At 43.7% G+C, this 23,863-nt stretch overlaps 1 protein-coding gene and 1 long non-coding RNA gene across 4 annotated transcripts; one reads left to right on the top strand and one right to left on the bottom strand.

Moving 5' to 3' along the window:
• Window positions 1–2,741: 2,741 nt before the first annotated feature.
• On the bottom strand, window positions 2,742–22,931 carry LOC113011836 (uncharacterized). 3 transcript variants are annotated; one of them, XM_080296292.1, is made up of 4 exons: window positions 21,460–22,931; window positions 12,117–12,222; window positions 5,697–7,217; window positions 2,742–5,371 (listed from the first exon to the last, which is right to left on the bottom strand). In XM_080296292.1, exons 2-4 carry the CDS (start codon window positions 12,132–12,134, stop codon window positions 5,291–5,293), a joined length of 1,620 nt encoding a protein of 539 aa, XP_080152418.1. In that variant the 5' UTR covers window positions 12,135–12,222; window positions 21,460–22,931; the 3' UTR covers window positions 2,742–5,290. The 3 variants fall into 3 exon arrangements, with proteins under 3 accessions (XP_080152418.1, XP_080152412.1, XP_080152417.1); XM_080296286.1 differs by having other exon boundaries at window positions 12,117–12,569; XM_080296291.1 differs by lacking the exon at window positions 21,460–22,931 and adding an exon at window positions 12,661–12,873 and having other exon boundaries at window positions 12,117–12,569.
• On the top strand, window positions 13,919–20,659 carry LOC145423606 (uncharacterized). Its single transcript, XR_013904662.1, has 2 exons — window positions 13,919–16,958; window positions 18,133–20,659. It is a non-coding gene; the product is annotated as an uncharacterized LOC145423606 (long non-coding RNA).
• Window positions 22,932–23,863: the final 932 nt, after the last annotated feature.

Consider the following 23,863-nt stretch of genomic DNA (forward strand, 5'->3'; position numbering starts at 1 on the left):
TAGTGACCAGTGTTGTGCAAAACCAAAGTCCAGAAAGTCCAGTGTGTGTGTAAGAACTGTATATGTGGGTCAGTACTGTGTGGTGGTGTGATTGAGAGACCGTATCGCCTGCGGGAAGAAGCTCCTCCTCAGTCTCTCTGTGTTGGTCTTCAGGGAGCGGAATCGCTTTCCTGACCTCAGCAGAGAGAACAGTCTGTTGTTGGGATGGCTGAGGTCCTTCACGATCTTCCTGGCCTTGGTCCAGCACCGCCTGCTGTAGATTGAGTGCAGGTCAGGGAGCTCGGAGCGGATGGTGCGCTCAGCTGACCGCACAACCCTCTCTAGAGCTCGTCTGTCCTGCATGGTGCTGTTCCCGAACCAGGTTAAGATGTTTCCCGCCAGGATGCTCTCTATGGTGCACGAGTAAAAGTTCCTGAGCACCTTGGAGGGCAGTTGGAAGTCTCTCAAGCGTCTGAGGTGGTAGAGACGCTGTCGGGCCTTTTTCACCACAGTGTTGATGTGACAGGACCATGACAGGTCCTGCGTGATGTGAACTCCGAGGTATTTGAAGCTGTCCACTCTCTCCACTGGGCACTCGTTGATGACGGGGGTCTGGTAGTTCCTCTCCTGCTTAGTGCTGAAGTCCACTATCAGCTCCTTTGTCTTACTGACGTTTAGAAGGAGGTTGTTCCTCTGGCACCAGTTCTCCAGATTCCTAATCTCCTTCAGGTAGGCCGTCTCGTTGTTATCAGAGATCAGGCCCACCACGACGGTGTCGTCAGCAAACTTGATGATGGTGGTGGAGCTGGTAGTGGCCACACAGTCATATGTGTACAAAGAGTACAGCAGGGGGCTCAGAACACACCCCTGGGGGGCTCCAGTGCTGAGAGTGGTGGAGGCTGAGACATGTCCGCCCATCCTTACTGCCTGTGGTCTGCCAGTTAGGAAGTTGGAGATCCACTGACACATAGATGAGTTGAGTCCCAGATGCTCCAGCTTGGTGGTGAGTGTGGAGGGAATTATGGTGTTAAATGCAGAGCTGTAGTCTATGAAGAGCATTTTAACATAATTCCCCCTTCTAGTGTCCAAGTGAGTGAGTGATGTGTGGAGGAGATGAGAGATGGCATCGTCTGTGGAACGATTTGGACGGTAAGCGAACTGTAGTGGGTCCAGTGTGTCTGGTAGTGAAGAAATGATGAAGTCTCTGACCAGGCGTTCAAAGCACTTCATCACTACTGAGGTGAGGGCTACAGGGCGATAGTCATTGAGAGAAGCAGGGTGGGGTTTCTTCGGGACAGGAACAATGATGGACTCTTTGAAGCATGTGGGGATCACCGACTGAGATAAAGAGATGTTGAATATCTCAGTGAACACAGGAGCTAGCTGGTATGCGCAGTCTCTGAGGATACGACCTGGGATGCCGTCTGGTCCTGCTGCTTTCCTGGTGTTCACTCTCTTGAAGGCTCTCCTTACTTCATGCTCGGAGATGACGAGCACGTTTCCGGTGCTGGCAGTATCTTCCTGTCTGCAGCCGTTAGCGCCGCTAACACTAGCATTGTTGGAGACCTTAGCTGCAGCCTCGACGCGAGCATAGAAAGTGTTCAGCTCGTCTGCCAGAGTCACGGCCGCGTTCGTCATACCGGTTGTTGGTGCTTTATAGTCCGTTATTGTCCTTAGTCCCCGCCACAGGCTCCTAGAGTCACTCTGTTGGAGTTGTGACTCTAGTTTCCTCCCGTAGCGCTGCTTCGCCTCTTTCACCGCCCTCCGCACGTTATATGACGCGGCTTTGTACGGGTCCATGTCCCCCGTCGTGAGTCCCGTGTTGTAGGCAGCGGTGCGGGATCTCAGAGCGTCGCGGATGGTTTTATCCACCCACGGCTTCTGGTTGGGAAACGTTGTGATAGTCATTGTCTCCACGGTATCATCCGCTAGTTTCCCGATGAATCCCACAACCGCTTCCATAAACACGTTGACGTCATCGTCGGAGCTGTTTCTGAACATGCCCCAGTCTGCGTCATCGAGTGCGTCCTGTAACGCGGCCACCGATTGATCCGTCCAGCGCGCGACCTTCCTCTGAACCGGAACTTCCTGTTTCAGCCTTTGTTTGTATTTTGGCATGAGGAAGATGGCGGCGTGATCAGATTTGCCAAACGGGGGGCGGGATTGTGCCTTGTAGCCGTCCTTGACCGTAGTGTAGCATTGGTCCAGTGTCCTTTCACCCCTGGTGGGGCAGGTGATGTGTTGATAAAAGTTCGGCGCTGCGCGTTTGAGGTTGGCGCTATTAAAGTCCCCCGTCACAATAAGCGCAGCGTCCCGGTGTTGTGTCTGGTGCTGTGTGAGTGCCTCATGCAGCTCGCATAAGGCGGTGACCGTGTCCGCTTGTGGTGGAATATAAACGGCACTTACAATGACCGATGTAAATTCCCGAGGTAGATAAAAAGGACGACACATGATGGACAGTAGTTCCAGATTTGGTGTGCAGGAGCGTGTGAGAGGAACAACGTTTGCACTGTTGCACCAGTTGTTGTTCACCATTAAACACACGCCGCCTCCCCTTGACTTCCCCGAGTCCCGTGTCCTGTCCATGCGGTGAACCGAGAAGAACTCGGCCGGCTGGATGGCGTGGGTTTGCTCTTCTTCTCTGATGCTGTTTGTCCATACTGCTGCTTCTTGCTGGGACTCTTTGCTCAGGACTTTGCTGCTATCTCTTTATCTGCCATGTTATTGCTCTTTGGAGCTGCATTCCTTGTCTTCAGGGAGGAGTGAGAGCTCGCTTGTGAGGTTGAGAGACACATGGTGCTGTAAATAAGTCAGCCAAAAACTTGGCCTGAACGTTTCCAATGATGTTAAACTATAACTTTCTTCCGACCGCTGCATGTGGAAAATTGATTCAGGTCTGCTTTTCACCTGCAAGTGACAAACTAAGACATGTTCATTATAATCATCACTGCTTAATCAACACACATCTCTCTCTCTCTCTGTTTTTGTGAACAGTCCTTTCTTAAAAGCAGAAAATGAGATTGTAGATGTTTTTGGCTGATCAACACAAAACCTTTTTCCTATAATTATTTTTCATCTACAATATAAATTTTGTCTCTTTTTCACTCTTTTGTTGCTTTTTTTCTTTACAATAGCTGGTGACCTGCAGAATCACCGCTCTCACAATCAAAGGCAATTACTTTCACACAGCGCACAAAAACACTGTGATGTCAGACGCATTCACACTCACTTTGTCATCTGCATAAATAAATCACATGGCTGATGATATGTACCATGGTGATCCATAAATATGATCACAAGTTTATTTAATTATTTTTAACCCAACAAAACAAATAAACAAAAACATGATGCTGATGCTATGAACACTCGAGTCAAGATGCAGGGAAACTGCTCACGGAAATGCTGCACACTCCAGTTATCAGTTATCATAGTTCCGTTTCCCTCTCTTTGAGGAGTTCTCAGACAGCTCTCGATCTGATAATGTGTAGCTTGCTCATCAGCTCAGAAGAGACCGCAACGCAACCTCACACAGTAGTTGCATGCTTTGCCCACAGTGGCAAAGACTTGCACTTTCATATTCAACACAGCTTCTCCATCATGTATCTTTAAATGTTTCATAAAGGGTTCAGCATATTAGTTGTTTTCACAGGTGTGCTCTATATCTCAACAATGGCTCATAATAAGACGACAGTCTTCCACACAGATTAAGTGCCTCTATGCACTTCATTAGTTTAAATATTTGCCTATATCACTTCACCTCATATGTCATTGTACTGAACTTGAGCAACCACAAGCTTAATGCAGATTACTTTTAACAACTATCCACCTCAATTAAATCTATGGTCTGGCACACAGGCTGTTGTCGATCAGGGCAAGCTAAAGAGTTAACATTTTGTGTCAGCAAGGGGGTTGGGGAAAGCCATTCACCAGAGCATATCTTAAGTGCTGCTGATGTGGGCTGGCCTTCTCCACACGCTCCTCAAGGCTGCTGTGTTTTCTGAAAACTTCTAACATTTGAATCTCTTCCATTTATAAGCCTGCGATTAACCGCACAGCTCAGGTCCGCGTGAAACCCGCGCGACCGCGCTCGCGTGAACCCGTGCAGCGAAAGGAGCCGTCGCTCTCTCTTTTTTTTTTTAAAATACTTTGCGCTGCCAGGAGCAAAGTCCAGCATAAAGTCTGTCTCCCTCCGACTCACTCTTGGTTGCTTAGAAACCCATGATAACAACAACAGTCGGTGTCACAGACCACGTGTTCTGCTCCGCACACACTCACACAACAACAACAACAACGACAACAACACAAAATAGGCCTATCGTCCAGCACAGTCTGGACCCGCGGAACTTCTCAACGCCCCACAAATGGCGGAGAACTCACCTCTCGCTGCACAAAGTAGCGAGGAACTCACTTATCGCTCAAAGTAGCGAACTTCTCAACGCCTCACACAGAGACTGCACAACCACACGGTTATAGAGTCGGGCTCTTTAAACTTACTCGGCGTTGCTTAGCATGTAATATCAGCCTCGAATCCCGCCGATCGTCATTCATCGAGGAGAAAAGACAGACAGCGAATCCACAGGAACTTCCTGGCTGACGTCAGTCTTCCAGCGTGCCTCTCCTCCCCTCTGTGAATGTCGATTCCAGGGCTCCGGCTCTCGAAGGACCAATTAATGATAGGTTTGTAGCTTGAACCCATCCGCTGGAACGTTGAAGACAATATAATTACACAGCAAAGCAAGACACGAGTAGGCAAAGTTCTTCATGTTTCTCGTGCACGGGAGAGAACCGGACAGGCGCCGTTCCTTCGCTTGACCCCAGTTGCTCTCGCCCGCTCTCCCGTACCACTGTTCTTTTATTGAGGTTACATGAATATGCATAGGTTCATTAACATATGACGTCTACATACACACAAAGAGTACCGTGTGTGTGTGTGGTGGGTGTGTGTGTGTGTGTTACTGCTGATCAAAGGGTCATATACATGAAAGCACACAACAAACATCCTTGGTCAGGAAGAGGGTAGACCCCCCCCCTCACCCTAAATGGTTCACCCTAGATAACACGGTAAGGAAGTCCTGCAGTTCATCTAAACAAAGAGCACTTAGACTAGAACAGACGTAACTACGTTAATCCTACCATAAAACAATAAGACAAGGTACGACCTCTTCCCATGCTCCCAGAGTGCTGTCTAATACACACAAAGTTTGCAGACTATCAAGGATCAAAACCTCTACCAATCTACAACTAATTACAAAACTCTAAGCATATATAAGTAAATATTTCTAAGCATAAATGACGATCAACAATACAAAACCTAACAGTCACAATGAAAGTCTTTCCCACCACCACAGTGATGACAGGGTTGAGAACTGGATCCATCTGTGTCGCTCTGCTTCTAAACAAAGACACAAAGACAGTGTAAGTCAGTCCTTCAACATTTGTATCCTGAACGTCGCCTGAAATAAAGAGCATCTCTGCAGACGTCCAACTACGTTTGACTGTTTCAGTTAACACACTCAGTTTACTGGGCTGCAATAACTACAATACTACCACCATAATACTACAGTAATACTAAAATCATAACTGAAAGGAAAATCTGAATAATCACTCAGAGCTGCTTTTCCATGCAGTAGAATTGCTAACATGCTAACACAGTTTAATGAGCAGAGTTGTTCCAAACAGTCAGGCTAAAATGACAAGATAACAATATAAATACATACCTCACAGTAGCTGCACTTGTAGAGTCTCTTTCTGGTGTGGATCTGTTGGTGTCGTCTCAGGTCATGTGGAGCTTTAAAAGTCTTCTCACACAGGTCACATTGATAAGGTCTTTCCTCAGTGTGGGTAAACATGTGTTGTTGTAAGTGTGCGTCTGTTGTAAAGTATTTGCCACACTGTTCACAGCAGTACACATCATGTCTGGTGTGAATGCGCAGGTGTGTATTTCGGCTCCCTCTCCGGCTGAAAGTTTTTCCACAGATGTCACAGCTGTATGGCTTAATTCCAGAGTGGGTAACTAGATGCTTCTGTGAGCTGCTACTGCGAGTAAAAGCTCTGCCACACTGATCACAGCTGTACGCTTTAACTCCACTGTGGATGAGTTGGTGTTGTTTTAGGGAACCCTTCGAGGAAAAAGACTTTCCACACAAGTCACAGCTGAACGGTCTCTCTCCAGTGTGGATGACCTGATGCTGTTTTAGTGAAGCCTTCAGAGTAAACTCCATCCCACACTGATCACAGCTGTATGGCTTAATTCCAAAGTGGGTAACTAGATGCTTCTGTAAGCTGCTACTGTGAGTAAAAGCTCTGCCACACTGATCACAGCTGTACGCTTTAACTCCACTGTGGATGAGTTGGTGTTGTTTTAGGGAACCCTTCGAGGAAAAAGACTTTCCACACAAGTCACAGCTGAACGGTCTCTCTCCAGTGTGGATGACCTGATGCTGTTTTAGTGAAGCCTTCAGAGTAAACTCCATCCCACACTCGTCACAGCTGTATGGCTTAATTCCAGAGTGGGTAACTAGATGCTTCTGTAAGCTGCTACTTTGAGTAAACTCTTTGCCACACTGTTCACAGCAGTACACATCATGTCTGGTGTGAATGCGTAGGTGTGTATTTCGGCTCTCTCTCTGGCTGAAAGTTTTTCCACAGATGTCACAGCTGTATGGCTTAATTCCAGAGTGGGTAACTAGATGACTCTGTAAGCTGCTACTTTGAGTAAAAGCTCTGCCACACTGATCACAGCTGTACGCTTTAACTCCACTGTGGATGAGCTGGTGTTGTTTTAGGGAACCCTCCAAGGAAAAAGACTTTCCACACAAGTCACAGCTGAACGGTCTCTCTCCAGTGTGGATGACCTGATGCCGTTTTAGTGAAGCCCTCACAGTAAAACCCTTCCCACACTCGTCACAGCTGTATGGCTTAATTCCAGAGTGGGTAACTAGATGCTTCTGTAAGTGGCTACTGTGAGTAAAAGCTCTGCCACACTGATCACAGCTGTACGCTTTAACTCCACTGTGGATGAGTTGGTGTTTTTTTAGGGAACCCTTCCTGGAAAAATACTTTCCACACAAGTCACAGCTGAACGGTCTCTCTCCAGTGTGGATGACCTGATGCTGTTTTAGTGAAGCCCTCACAGTAAAAGCCTTCCCACACTCGTCACAGGTGTGTTTTTTCTCTCCCTTTCTTCTGTGAGGTTTGTCGGCCTCCTGAGAGCGCTGACTTCTGGCTCCATGTTGGTCCTGCAGTGACACAGATACAAACAGAGGCAGTGAGTGAAATGCAGTCGTGGAACAAACTCAACCTTCAAACTCCATTAACACTAGTTTTAAACCTGAAGGTGGAGCGTGGCACCAAACACCTTAAAGGTCTCTTATCCCCACCTGCTGGTAGTTCTAACACATTACATCCAACCTGCTGTTAAAGATAATTCATGACTGTTCAAACACTAAAATCATGCCCACACACACACACACACACACACACACACATTATTTTATAATTTAGATTATTTTGTTGTTTCCTATTACATATTTCTATAATTTGTATAGATTTATACAGAATTATTCAGTGATAATAAATCCTATGTTTGTTTATTCTAAAGGAACCCCGTTAGCTTCCACAACAGATGTTGCTCGTCTTCCGTCAAATACTCACATAAAATATTACACAATAAAGTGGATTCAAGATATCCACATAATTTCACTCTTACATCCACAGTGAGGTTTCACAATTGTTCAAATATAAGCAATCAATAATAATAATAATAATAATAATATCAATAACATTGAGGCACATTACACAAATTTCAAAAACAAATCATGTCTTACAATAGTTACAACAACTAAAAGCTCTGTAAATCGGCTTTTAAGTGTTCATTGAAGTTTTGAATAATTCTCTAATTTTTTAAGGCAACTTATTCCACTTAAAAGTTGCTCTAAATGTAACAGTTTTACAAAACGTTACTTTTAACTCGAGCATTTACTAAATTGCAGCTTGTTGAAAACTGTGTAATATGATGATGTATTTCATCTGGATACTGCAGCTGAGCAGAATAAATGTGGTGTGTTTAACAGAATTGCTTTCTTTAGAACTACAAGTAAGCCATAGAATATTTTAGCCTTTAAAATATACGCCGTTCAATAGTCGACCTTAATCTGACAGAGAATGTGATGATTTTGTGGATAATTAAAGTCAGTCATATATCCACAAACACAACAAGCTGAAAGTCAGTGATGCTGCTCGGTTTGCAGTCCTGAATATCACGGCACAAGCAGGATTCACTGCACTGTTAATGTTAGCTGTGTTATATTGCAGCCTCTGTTCGGTGGTGTCGAGCCAAACGCACTTTAACGTGTGTTTGAACGAGCTGACGGTTCACTCGTTAAGCTGAAAGAAAGATGCTTTAATCACAGCAGTCACACATGTGTCCACTGCACCATCTGGAACTCTTCTTGTTTACACTCGTAATAACACAAACACTAAATCCTGCTTCTCTGGTGCTGTTGTGTAGCAGTGTGTACACCTGAGACTGTCACCTCTCTCTCTGTTTCTTTCTCTCTGATTGTGGAATAAAAGTATGAACATGTGTTTATACAGTGGGGCAAAAAAGTATTTAGTCAGCCACCGATTGTGCAAGTTCCCCCACCTAAAATGATGACAGAGGTCAGTAATTTGCACCAGAGGTACACTTCAACTGTGAGAGACAGAATGTGAAAAAAAATCCATGAATCCACATGGTAGGATTTGTAAAGGATTTATTCGTAAATCAGGGTGGAAAATAAGTATTTGGTCACCTCAAACATGGAAAATCTCTGGCTCTCACAGAGCTGTAACGTCTTCTGTAAGACGCTTTTCTGTCACCCACTCGTTACCTGTATGAATGGCACCTGTTTGAACTCATCATCTGTATAAAAGACACCTGTCCACAGCCTCAAACAGTCAGACTCCAAACTCCGCCATGGCCAAGACCAAAGAGCTTTCGAAGGACACCAGGAAAAGTATTGTAGACCTGCACCAGACTGGGAAGAGTGAATCTACAATAGGCAAGCAGCTTGGTGTGAAAAAATCAACTGTGGGAGCAATCATCAGAAAATGGAAGACATACAAGACCACTGATAATCTCCCTCGATCTGGGGCTCCACGCAAGATCTCATCCCGTGGGGTCAAAATGATCATGAGAACGGTGAGCAAAGATCCCAGAACCACACGGGGGGACCTGGTGAATGACCTGCAGAGAGCTGGGACCAAAGTAACAAAGGTCACCATCAGTAACACACTACAACGGCAGGGAATCAAATCCCGCAGTGCCAGACGTGTTCCGCTGCTGAAGCCAGTGCATGTCCAGGCCCGTCTGAAGTTTGCCAGAGAGCACATGGATGACACAGCAGAGGATTGGGAGAATGTCATGTGATCAGATGAAACCAAAGTAGAACTTTTTGGTATAAACTCAACTCGTCGTGTTTGGAGGACGAAGAATACTGAGTTGCATCCCAAGAACACCATACCTACTGTGAAGCATGGGGGTGGGAACATCATGCTATGGGGCTGTTTTTCTGCCAAGGGGACAGGACGACTGATCCGTGTTAAGGACAGAATGAATGGGGCCATGTATGAGATTTTGAGCCAAAACCTCCTTCCATCAGTGAGAACTTTGAAGATGAAACGCGGCTGGGTCTTCCAACATGACAATGATCCAAAACACACCGCCCGGGCAACAAAGGAGTGGCTCCGTAAGAAGCATTTGATAGTCCTGGAGTGGCCTAGCCAGTCTCCAGACCTCAACCCCATAGAAAATCTGTGGCGGGAGTTGAAAGTCCGTGTTGCTCGGCGACAGCCCCAAAACATCACTGCTCTCGAGAAGATCTGCATGGAGGAATGGGCCAAAATACCAGCTACTGTGTGTGCAAACCTGGTAAAGACCTATAGTAAACGTTTGACCTCTTATTGCCAACAAAGGTTATGTTACAAAGTATTGAGTTGTATTTTTGTTATTGACCAAATACTTATTTTCCACCCTGATTTACGTATAAATTCTTTACAAATCCTACCATGTGGATTCATGGATTTTTTTTCACATTCTGTCTCTCACAGTTGAAGTGTACCTCTGGTGCAAATTACTGACCTCTGTCATCATTTTAGGTGGGGGAACTTGCACAATCGGTGGCTGACTAAATACTTTTTTGCCCCACTGCAAGAAACACTTGTGTTTGAATCCTGCAGCTTATCACACATTTGATTTCCATGTGTGACGACTGCAAGTGTCCAGAGTGAGGACAGACTGAGGGACCCACTGCTGCACATCATCTGTGAGGCTTTGCAGCCCTGATGATCCACCAGGACAAACTCAGCAGTGTGTGAGGAAGAGGAGGAGGAAGAGCCAGCAGCAGCTGACAGATGGAGAGAATAGACAGACTGTTCCCTGTTTGTGAAGGACTGCTAGGAAAGTTTAACATAACTGTCTGTGCTGAATCAGTCTTATTAGGTAATGTTCACATAATGTGATCATCCCAGTGTTTCCAGTGTGGGAGAAAGTACTCAGAGTACTCAGGGCCTTCAAGTTACACACTATGAAAGGCAGCAACAAGTTTAATGTTCAGAAACCTAAAGTCTGTATCAGCAGCAGAATGGAGCTAAAAATAAATGTTGGTTTCAGTTCTATGAAGCTTTGAGTATTTTGGATCAGTAGCTGCTGTGTTTGTTGCATCATATTGCTGTAACTGTTTATATGCTTTATATATTCTGAGCTAAGTTGATCTATAGTGTTACATCATATTCTATAAGGATGTTATGTGTTTGTAGACTTTCTGCCCAGTTTGACCCATTTAGCAGAAGTCAGCCTGTTTAAGGCTCTGATATCTATTCTGTGTGACTTAAAGCAGTTATGACATGGTCTGATTTTCTCACCCAATAAAGGAATATTTCATATATCAGTCTACTCTTCATTCTATCAGACACAGTTATCACAGCTCCTACATTTGCTTTTTACACATATATGTAAGCACTGAGCCAAATGTAATAATGCCAACATACTGAAGGAACAAAATTTGTCTCTTATATATGATACATCTGTATACACACTGTCACAGATACTTGTCTGTGAGTGAAGTGATTAATATAATAACTATAATATTGGCCATATTATATTTACATTACCACAGTGAGATGACTTTAGTCTCATGAACAACATCAGCTAATTGTTATTTACAGCTAATCTTAAACGACTGTTCAGCACAGAAATGAAGCCCAACAATCATGTTTCACAGTCCTGTGGTCTCAGCCTCAGATACTCATCAAATCACACAGAGCTCATGTAGAAACAAATGAACTAAATATGTTCTCCTTCATTTCTGTCAAACAAAGCTGTATGAAACGTTTCCAGCTGTTAGTATCATGGTTGCTAGGCAACCTGGGCAGCGCGACGGAGGCTAGACGTCCCATTTCACGAGCCTACGAGCCTCGCACTTCGGCCTTAGCGGTCTTTGAGTACGCGGCCCTTGAGGACTTTAAAGCTGCAGAACCTGAATCGGGATACAGCCATGATGATCTCCAGCCTCGTGCTCGCCAACATTCTCACCTGAGTTAAGAAGACGATCACTGAAATGGTCTCAGCAGGTCCTTTGATGACAGCAATGAAATGCAGTGGTAAGGCTTTTTGGGGATTAAGTTCGTTTTCATGGCAAAGAAGGACGATGCAGTTCATCTGATCACTCCTCATAACATTCTGGAGTGCAGGCAAAATGCTATTATAAAAACTTAAGCAGCAACTTCTCCAGGTTCCAATATTTATGCAATTCTCAAACCTTTTGGCCACGACTGTATAACCTCTTCTGAAGTTTAGTGGATATTATACATGGTTATGCTCAGGATGTGTCGGCCAGTTTCCACTGGAAACGCCTTTTGGTTAAACTGTCAGCGAGGAATTTGCATTTGCACTGTTACATTTTTATATAACTTTAATGCACATAAACAACAGCTGCTTGTTTCAGTGAAAATACATTGATGGCTTTTTAATAAAGTTGTGCAGCTGTAAAGTATTTTGTCTGGTGTCAATTCTATCGTCAGCTACATCGTTATGGCAAATGTTCAAATGTATATGGTGATAAATATCTTTGGTCATATGGTCCTGCTCTGTCTGTCACCTTCTGTGTTGAGCTCATTGTTTCCTCTGTAGTGGCTGAGCTGAGTCCAAGTAGCTGAAAATGTTCCTCTGCTGCTCCGTCAGACTCTCCTCCTCCTGCTGATCAGCTGGGACACAAAACAGATCTTTGTTAGGCTCCACACTGCACTGAAGAGTCAAAGTGTCTCATATGTTCATCTGACAAGTAAAAGAACACATTTTTGTTTCCCGAGGTGGGCAACTTGTTGGAAACAAACACAAAAGCTTTGAGCACTGATACCTGCCATTGCTGGCATTGAAAGATGCAACCCCAGCAATGTGGATTGTCAAGACTCAAACCAATCATCAAGCAAAGACAACAGGGATCATTTGTTTCTGTTTATTTAGCATTCACAGCATTTGTAGTTGCCTTCTGTGCAGGGGAAGTCCACGCACACTGTGTGGTACCGCCATCCGCAGAAGGTGCATTCAACCTCTGTAAGAGAAACGAGGTTGTCTGAGACTGAAATGATATTCACTAAAGAAGTGGTGATTTGTAAAACTTCACATTTTGATCCGGGACGTACTCTGCATGAAAACAAGCTGTGACACACGCTAGGCACAGATACACCCACACACAGGTCGTTATCATCAGATCCCGCGTTTATTGAGAGTGTCCACAGAATCACAAACAGAACACAGTCTGACAGTGGTCGGTTTTCCCAGCATCCTCTCTCCCCCGCTCCTCTCCGCCTCACTGTATAAACAGAAGGAAAACCACCATCAGTCCAAATCACCATCAGTTGTTCTTACCAGCACCGCCCCGTTGAGCTCACTGCACCACTCCTCCCCTGCAGCCGCGCCCCAGACCACACCTCCGCCACACAAGCGCTCACTCTTCCTGCTCAACAAATGACAAGGGCGGAGCCTTATACCACGTGATACAGAAGCTGTGCCGTGTGATGCTAAAATTAGCAGGGAAAAAACAACGGAGAGCACATCAGGGATGATGAGAAAGTGACAGGAGACAATCTGTCCCGGTCAACCACCCAAACATCAATAACGGGAAACTTATACAGCGCTTCCCTATACACGTCGAACTCCCGCAGGCACAAAGACATTACGGAGGCTGTTAGGTATTTTAGTACCATGGTAGCATTTACTGGATATTGTTTTATAGTGACATTATGCAGGAAAACTCTGTCATTCAATAAGGCCCCTTTGTTTTAGTTATTTTTCTCTTTGACCCAAGAATTGATGTGTGAGAATCACAGGCTGGTACAAGGTTGAAATACCACAGAGATCACTCCCTCAGCTACATTAGTTTCTTAATCTTTTAGACGCCTGTTGAAGGCCAAATGGTTTGTTTCAGATTTCACTAATGTAAGAACTCTTCGTTTTGTGCCTTGAAAATATGTCGCTGAGATAATCACAATTGTAGCTGAACTAATACACTACACAAAGGATGCTTCTTCACCCAAGGGCAGGAAGACGCTGCCTTATCTTGGTCTGTACTGGTTTAAACTGATAATCTGCTGTCTCATGAATTTGTCCCTCTATATAAACTGTTGTACTTGTGAATAAAGTTGAGTCACTTTGGGAAGACAATCTAAAGCAGTCTCTGTTTTCTTGTTCTCCCAAGCTGCTCCCGAGCTCGTACTAACACGCTGAATGGCATGCTTGAATATTACTTGAGAATATATTTGACTGTGTTACAGACTAAGGGACATTCTCTGCTGATAGGTGAAGGTACATTCTCTGCTGATAGACGTCCACGCCTCGAAGGAAGTCGATCCACGGAGTAGGCCCTGGAAACAGTTTCCTTCAATTTTGGTGTCGAGAAGTGGGATCCTGACGAAGGTAGGCACTTGTCTTTTTATTTTAATAAGACTGTGTTATGCCTTTCTCAGTGATCCACATAGAAACGGGATACGCTGACGAGGCCTTCTTCAGTGGCCCACATAGTAACAAGTGGGATACACTGAGGAGCCTTATTTAGTGGCCCACATAGAAACACAGGAAGTTGCCTGTTGTTTTGTAAAATAAAAGCAGAAAGGACACAGGAAGTTGCCTGCTGTCATAAACTAAGAAGTTGCTCACCAGCAGAAAGGACACAGGAAGTTGCCTGGGGTCATAAAACGAGAAGTTGCTCGTTAAAAAGTGAGAAGTTGCTCACTAAAAACATAAAATTGCTAGCAAAAAATCAAGTAACCTCAGGTATGCCACAGCAAAAATAGAAACTAACTTAAATCCTTCAAAGCGTCTAAACCCCTCTGGAAATCACTGACCATGGGTCAGAATAATTCAAAGACCTTAGACGGGTCCGATAAAAACTCAAAATTAACTGTAAAACCAAAAAAAATAAAATATAAAATCACAAATAGCGGCTCAGTACGACTCCCACTTCCGGTTACGTTTAACCCACGCTCGCGAATCAATGAAGACTTCCATGATTACGTATCCAGAACATGCGGAAGTGCTTACGTGACTGATTTCGTCTCGAACTTAAGAACTATAACTTTAATGCATCCTAATGTATTTCCGGAGCCCTATCCCGAACGATTATTGCCAGAAAACAGGTCAGTAGAAATGTTAAATACTATTTGTGATAAGAAAAGTAGGCTGATTAAAAAGTCCTGTAAAAAATATATGATAGAATGTCGTGATGTGACCAATCGCATGCTACCACTATGGAAAAAAGGACCCGAGCCAGACGTAAATGCTTTAAATCAAGCCAGTGTAGGCTCTAGTAAATCCACTGCAGAAAAAACTAGCCTTATATGCCCATCCGTTCAACCTACGGCTCCGCCGCCTTATGATGAAAAAACAGAATTAATAGCTGCTGCGGCGGCTGCACGTCATCAGCGCGTATATCCTGATTTAACAGCAGAATCCCAAAAGAGTGAGGAAGGCACTGAAATGACACCTAAATCAGAAGAAGATGACTGGTTTAACTTAGATCAAAGACAGGAACGAGAATACACTGAACGAGAAAGAGAGTTACAGGAACATAAAAAGCAAACAAAACAGTTAATGACAGAGTGTGAGGAAATCATGAAAGATCCTTTAACTGAACGTACGGAAGCCGAACTGCAGGAAGCCGTTTCTGTCATAGATAATCATGTTCAGCGCCACACTAGAGTAGCGAATGGTTTAACTGTGCCAAAAGCAATAACTAACACCAGAAATTTAATAAGGAACTACTTAAAGCAGAAAAAAGAGGAAAAAACTCAAGAGGGCCCCCACAAAAACACCCGTTATAAAGAAAAGCAGGGATCACAATTTAATGACGTCAGCACCTCCCTCCCGTTCATGATAATAGGGGACATGTGTTGCATTCAACCCCCTAAAATTTCAGAGTTAGCAGCAACCATTAAAGAACTTCCCGATCCTCTACAAAATCCTACAGCCTTTGTTTCTGCATTACAGAGAAGTACCAGATACCACCACTTGGGTGGGCCTGACTATAGATATATATTATGTCAACGAATCCCAGGTGTGACTGAATCTCAGCTTATTGAAGAAGTAGAGGAACTAGACCCTAAAAATGACCAAGCAGCCAACACCACCTCGTTTTTGTGGATAAATGATGACAAAATCACAGCCTTTTTTCAAAATCTAAAGAGATTTCTGCTCACAATGTCTAGAGATAAAATTGATTTAAATGCAGTAACCATGTGTAAGCAAAAGCCAGATGAATCCATTCTAGTGTTTATGAAACGTTTCACACACTGCTGGACTAATGAGGCATGCATGCCTGAAGGAGGAAATGATCAGATTTTCATAACAACATTCTTAAACAATATTCATCCAGAATGTTCACAACTATTGAAGCTGACTGCCACTGATAATCTCTATGACATGAAAATAAAGAACTTTATCACACTTGTCAAAACAAAAGCTGGTGCAGATCTTTTCCCCAACAGCACGAAGGCTAAAACTGTTAAGATGTTGTTGAATTTTGATGTTGAAGGCTCAGAGGAAAGTGAAAAAATGATGTATGCAGGGGCCCCGCCCCCTCAACAAGCGCAGCAGGGAGATTTCAGAAGGAGAGATAGGAGTGGAGACGTATGTTTTTATTGTGGAAAAATAGGACACTGGAGGACGGAATGCAAATCAGCAGCAGGTAGATCTCAACCACAGAACACAGGACCAGCTCCTGCCACTAGGCGTAAGCAGAGCTCTTACAGACAAGGTAACTGGCAACGCAGACAGGAATCACATCAAAATAATGGCCCCTTTGCACTTAGGCAGCAACCTTATAATCCACATTTTAATCCCCACCCATATGATAACGAAAGACTGGACCGACAATAGGGAGGCCCAGGTGATGATGAGGGACAGTGTGAAGCACTACACACGATGCTGCATTTGCAATTGTCCCGTAACACAGAAAGCTTGCCCATGTTAGATATAGAGATAGGTGAAAAGACTTATTCCTTTTTAGTTGACAGTGGAGCCACTAAAAGTTCACTGTCTGGAAAATTCTATAGTGGGCCTGTTTCCTCTGTGTGCATCAACACCATGGGAATAAACGGAACTCTAGTGCAATGCCCCAAAACTCATTCTCTAAAAACACGCTGGGGCCCAAAACCAGATGAAATTACATATCATCCATTCATAATTATTCCAAACTCGCCTGTGAATCTATTAGGCAGAGATTTAATGGCAAAAATGAACTTGTGTATTTCATTTAACACAAAGGGTGAAATGTTTGCAGATACTGATAACAGCTATGTTTTCTCTGCCCTATGCACCGACACCATGGAGAAGGAACAGCCTCTGTGTCAGCTGGACGCCTCAGCGGAGAATGAACTCAATATCCATCTGACTGGTATCCCACGTCACACTCTGTGTCAAAAACATGTGCAAACACCGTTACCAGGTAGCCCCATGCCTGGAAGCCACATATTTGTTTCTCTCACACTGTTCAACAACATGATAACTGCTCACACCAGTGAAGGCCAAACAGTGGTTTTGTCACATAACTCAGACATAGGCTATGACATCACTGCACCATGTCGACACATAGATCTAACCTACCCCATACACTGTACTATCTCTGCTGTCACATTGCCAGCTGAATATCAAAACATGACATTATGGTCAAGAGGTGAGAATGATGTAGGATTTATTGACTGAACACCTTATCATGCTCAGCTGAAAAACAACAAGCCAGTATATGTCAAGCAACATCCCATTTCTGCCGAAAAAGCCGCAGTCTTAGACATCATCATAGGAGATTTATTGACAGCTGGAGTAATAAAGCCCACAGTATCTCCATATAACACTCCTGTCAATCCTGTGCCAAAGCCTAACAAACCTGGCGTATGGCGTTTCACACAAGACTTAAGGCAAGTTAATGCAGTCATCATGCCTCTGCCACCTCTGGTTCCAGATGTTCCCAGCATACTGACATCTATTCCAGCAACAGCTACACATTTTACTGTGGTGGATTTGTGCTCCGCCTTTTTCTCAGTGCACCAGGTCACGACCATTCTAGCAAACATAACTACACAACACATGACCGCACAACGTCACTCAGGTTATGAAGCTACACTGACTTCAACAGCAAATCTCACTATAAAAGCAAGCAGCACACCCAATTCGCCAGCACACTTACTTATTCGTATGCTGTGTTCCTCTGACCGACAGGATGGTTCAGACGACCCTGACGTTCATGATTGTATGACACGTATACAGGAATCCACAGCACCACGCCCAGACTTAGAGCAGACACCAATCCCAGACTCAGTCATTGTTTATGTGGACGGGTCCTGTTCAAAACCAAATGACAACTTATTTCTTTGTGGCTATTCGGTGGTGACATTGCCTGACATCATACTAGAGGCTCACTCATTACCATTTCACTCAGCACAAAAAGCAGAGCTCATGGCTTTAATACGCGCCTGTGAGTTACATGTGGATAAGCGGGTAACAATTTACACTGATAGCCGTTATGCATTCGGTGTGGTGCATGACTTTGGCACATTGTGGAGACAAAGAGGATTTAGATCTGCTGATGGAAAATCGATCGCTAATTCTGACCTTGTTCAAAGACTTTTGCAGGCTATACAGCTGCCATCGGCAATTGCAGTTGTTAAAACGAAGGGGCACAGCACGGCTGACACAGACGAAGCAGTGGGAAATGCTCTTGCAGACGTAACCGCGAAAGCAGCTGCTGCCTCACAGCAACCACCCAGAAGGGAAGTATTATCTTTGCCTTTACAGCTGCCACTTGTCACGCTCCCAGACTATTTAGACACAAATGTTGACCTAAAATTTATACAAGAGCAAGCCTCTGCCTTAGATTACACTTACTGGGAAAGTAATGATTGTACCTTAGATAACAGAGACGGCTTATACAAAAACCTTGAGGGTTTGATTGCCCTCCCATCTTCACTACTGCCAATCCTTGTCCGCCATTTTCACGGTGTGAGTCATGTCGGACAAAGAGGGGTAATAGGAGCAATAAAATCAAGATTTGTAATCAAGAAAACATCACACGCAGTAAAACGCATATTAGCAACCTGTCTAACATGTGCACGAACTAATGTAGGAAAACCAAAAGCAAAACATCAGCATTTACCACAACCAGATTTCCCATTTCATACATTACAAATTGATTTTACACACATGCCAGCACAAGGAAGCATCAAGTACTTACTGGTAATAGTGGACCAATTTAGTAAATGGGTAGAAGCTTATCCAACATCAAAAGAAACTGCAGAAGTAGTCTGTCAAAAGTTGTGCAATGAAATAATACCCAGATTTGGAATACCTCACCAAATTAACAGTGATAGAGGACCTTCATTCACATCAGAAGTAATTCAAAAGTGTGCTAAAACTCTAGCAATAGACTGGAAATATCATGTGCCATACCATCCTCAGAGTTCAGGAGTTGTAGAAAGAATGAATAGGACCATAAAAAATCGCCTGACTAAAGCAATGATAGAAACAGGAATGACCTGGATCAAACTACTTCCTCAAATCCTCTGCGAGATTAGAATGACTCCATCCGCAGCAACCAAATTATCTCCATTTGAAATAATCATGGGAAGACCGTTTCCAACACCATGGTCAGCCTCCAGAGGGGCGCCGCTATTGGAAGGGGACATAGACACTGCATTGTCTGACTATGTTCATAACCTGGTAGAAACACTGAATAATAACTATCAGAAAGTTTGTCTCTCTCAGCCTCTCCCTTCCATAGATCCAACCCATCCGTGGAAACCAGGAGATGCGGTGTTGGTACAGTCGCTAAAACCAAGGGCACTCGGGGAGGCCGCGTGTTCCAGCCCCCAGACTGTACTTGCAGTGACGAGAACCAGCATCCTAACAGACGGACAACCTCAGTGGATTCATGCCAGCAGGGTTAAGACCAGCCCCACCAAACCACCTAAGGCGTCGGATCAAGTAGATGACGACTCAGGCGAGCCAGCGCCCGGATTCAATACACCTATAGATGACGACTCAGGCGAGCCAGCGCCCGGATTCAATACACCTACACACACACAATCACTGATTAACACACAACGCCTGAAAGAGCCAAGACTCAGAAAGCCCTCAAGGTACTCGAACATCCAGCAGGAACAGAAAGCCTAGAGTACCACACAATGTCTAACCTGATAAAGATAGACTCATTCCATCCTGATAATGGAGAAAATGAAATGCCCATTGTCATCACACGACGCTTATACGGTGTCTCTCGAACCTGGGACCAGGCCAGGAGACGACTAAAGAACTGTCTTTTTTATATATTTAGGTTATTAATCATATCTACTGCATTAACCTTAGGATTTTTATTTACTATTTCGTATTGTAAAGTGCAACCCTGTTCACATTTCTGCAAGCCACATTCTCAATGATAACCCATATAGCTACTAGTACAGCTACTTCAATGTATTTACAATTAGCACAAATTGATCCTGAGGATGTGCCAGATGTTACCAATGATGTTCCTGATGTGTATATTGAACATTAGGTTGTGAACTATTACATTTTATGATTTGCTTTTTATATTATATTATTACATTTGTGATTTTTCCTTTCTATTTGAGTTATTATTTTTTTTAAAAATAATAATAAAAAAAGAGTGGAACTGTTAGGTATTTTAGTACCATGGTAGCATTTACTGGATATTGTTTTATAGTGACATTATGCAGGAAAACTCTGTCATTCAATAAGGCCCCTTTGTTTTAGTTATTTTTCTCTTTGACCCAAGAATTGATGTGTGAGAATCACAGGCTGGTACAAGGTTGAAATACCACAGAGATCACTCCCTCAGCTACATTAGTTTCTTAATCTTTTAGACGCCTGTTGAAGGCCAAATGGTTTGTTTCAGATTTCACTAATGTAAGAACTCTTCGTTTTGTGCCTTGAAAATATGTCGCTGAGATAATCACAATTGTAGCTGAACTAATACACTACACAAAGGATGCTTCTTCACCCAAGGGCAGGAAGACGCTGCCTTATCTTGGTCTGTACTGGTTTAAACTGATAATCTGCTGTCTCATGAATTTGTCCCTCTATATAAACTGTTGTACTTGTGAATAAAGTTGAGTCACTTTGGGAAGACAATCTAAAGCAGTCTCTGTTTTCTTGTTCTCCCAAGCTGCTCCCGAGCTCGTACTAACACGCTGAATGGCATGCTTGAATATTACTTGAGAATATATTTGACTGTGTTACAGACTAAGGGACATTCTCTGCTGATAGGTGAAGGTACATTCTCTGCTGATAGACGTCCACGCCTCGGAGGAAGCCGATCCACGGAGTAGGCCCTGGAAACAGTTTCCTTCAGAGGCTATCACTTATCACCTGACCAGAGATATGGCTCCATCAACACTGTGCAAAACGAGGGATTTAGGAAAATGATCAACACCCTAGACAAACGCTACACAGTGCCGTCCCACAACTATTTTTCTATTGTTGCACTACCTGCTCTGTACACGCAGCGTCGAGCAACGGTGGAGACGGAATTTCAAGCAGTACAACATTTTGCTGCAACAACAAAACGTGAGACATTTGTTGTTTTATGTTTATTTATTGTTATGAGAGAATCATGATCTCAATTCTAAGCCAAAAAATCGTGATTCTGCAAACAGAGGGCGCCCTTACTCCCAGCAAATGGCTGATAGAAAACCGATCGGTGCCTACGAATTTCCCAATATGCGCTGGCATGACGTCGGGGAAGCATGGGTACGACCGATTCTTTTATTTATTTTTTGCCACGATGCATTCTATTGGTTTGCACACTTACACACACCCAGCTGTGGTTTCCTGTTTTGCTGGACTCTGGAGAGCCCCGCCTTTAACGCTCTTCTCTCACAGAGAGCAACAGAAAACTTGGAAAAACTCCAGATTGACTGAACTCAGTTCAAAGTTACCTTGACACCTTTAGATGTGAGACGTAGTGATGGTCCGCTTGAAGCTGACGCTCCGGTGCGTGTGTCAGAAAGATCAACGCGCTGCTTCAGAAGCACCGTGTCGAGGCTTGATTCGTTTGGCCAGAGTCACGTGATCAGTGACGTCTGAAGCTTCGTTTAGAACGTACCTTTTTTTAAATCGAACTTTATTGAAACACAATGAGTATACAATATACAAACAGATGAAGTTTACAAAAGAACAGAACATGAACATACAGAACCAGGAGTAAAAAAATGATGATATGAGTAGGCGAAAAAAATCAACATATAAATATTGTTCTGAGAGGCTTTTTGTTGGTTGAGTCTGAAATTGATTGTATGTACAATTCATATCCTTATAAAAAGGCAGAAATATGGTGTTTTATTAATAAACTTACATTCATGGATATAAAATAGCTAAAAGTATTAACAAATATTTTATAAAAAAACATTTATCATTCTTCCTGGGGAACTTAAAGAAAAAGAATAAAACATTTTCCATCGTAAAGAAAACTCCCTTAAAATATGGACAATAACAAAACTGCTAAATTCTTCCAGAATCTCTGTGTAGAGGAACCAAAAGAGATGTGCCACAGTTTCTGGGTGATCCCCACAGAAAGTTCAATTAGTATTTATGTCTCTTTTAAATGTTACCATATAGTGACTGGCTGGGTCACATTTATGAAGAATTTTATATGAGATTTCCTTCACCTTGTTCACAATTAGATATTTATGGGATCATCCAGACTGTCTTCCAGGTGATATCTGGAACATGTCGGTTCCAGTAAGATATTCTATATATGGGAGAGACATGATATCTTCTTGGAATAAACTACGTATTCTCTTATTGCTGTTACCAAGTTCCTGTGAAAAGCAGATTTTTCCCACTGCTGACTCAGCTGGATCAGGGAGAGTGACTGAGGCAGATATTGAGCTGTCAGTGTTTTTATATAACATTAAAGTCCCTGAGGGTATGGCACCAAGCACCATTGAGAATTCCCCAACACTGACGGGAAAATTATATAGTGTAAGGAATTCATTGTAAGTAAGTAGTGCTCCCTCGTTAAATTTTAAAACTTAGTAGCGGCCGCCATTGTTGGCAGCTGAAATTTGGCTGGGCCGCGCTATGAATTCTGGGATATGGTGGGCCACGAAGGACACACCCGACCCATCCTTCAAACTCGGGGGAATGAAGGACGCATTTGAAGGAGTCGAGGAATCGGGACAGCCTTCGTCGCCTGGCTGTGACGTCATCGGCCTTCAAATGCGGCCTCCGGAGGATGCAGCCGACGTTTTGGGACACAGCTTGTGTGTCTTTGTTGGTCATGTGACCTCCCAGGGACTACACATGGAAACGAGCAGTTTAGCTCAAATCTGGCAGGTTTCCATCGTCTGTTTTTGTCCTGATGTCCATGAACATGAACACTGTCCCTGTCAAACACGTCCAGATAATCTGATCCAGTGTTGTTGTTCTTCTGTGGTGTTTGTGATGGAGCAGCAGCTGCTGATCCTGATGTCCTCCACCAAGGGGGCAGCAAATTCAGCTGACTGTCATCATTTATTAAAAAGATGTAACAATGTGACATAATGCAATATAATAGTGTCAGTTACACATTGTGGGTTGCACTGTGGCCAGAATGGACATTACCTCCTGCCTAATGGAAGCTGTCAGCCATCCTGCAACCATGAATTAGATAAGCAGAAGTGAAGGGATTGTTAACAACAATTTAATAATAAAATGTAATGTGATAGTTGCACTTTATTAGCTCCCCACAATCGTATGAATAATAACCATGAATGCACTGCATGCTCATAGCAAGTTCTTTAGGTTTAAAGTGAGATCCTGCTTTAAAGGGCGCTTCATCTGCTGGGAATGACATGTTTCTTCTAGTATGTAAGGCTCAGCCCATCTTACTGGGACTTACTTTTGTAGATCCACATGCTCTAAACCTGCTGCTCCATGATTGGTGCAGAAGCTTTAAGCTACTATTAACAAATAATAACCATGGACTTAGTTGTTACTACAATAACTTATCATTGAGCAACTTGTATATTTAATTTTACTTGTAAAACTATGCAAGTAGAATTGAATGGGGCACAGTGAGCTGAGCACAGGCCCACTCTGTGACACTCAGAGGTTTGTGGATATCATACTGAGAGTATTGGACACAGTGCAGCCAGCTTGCAGCCACTTTCCCACCACTTTAGCACAATGTTTACATGAGACTCAGCCACACTAATGTTCCTGGGCAGACATGTGGTGCAGCATGGCTGATGGCACTGTACCTGCAGCTGTCATGGACAAGAACCACTCAATACCTCACCCAAGCCAAGCCTGTGCTGATGTTGTGATCTGAGACCGAGACACTAACCCAGGATCATGATA

The sequence above is a fragment of the Astatotilapia calliptera genome, chromosome 3 (genome assembly GCF_964374335.1).
Source record: "Astatotilapia calliptera chromosome 3, fAstCal68.1, whole genome shotgun sequence".
NCBI lineage: Eukaryota > Metazoa > Chordata > Actinopteri > Cichliformes > Cichlidae > Astatotilapia > Astatotilapia calliptera.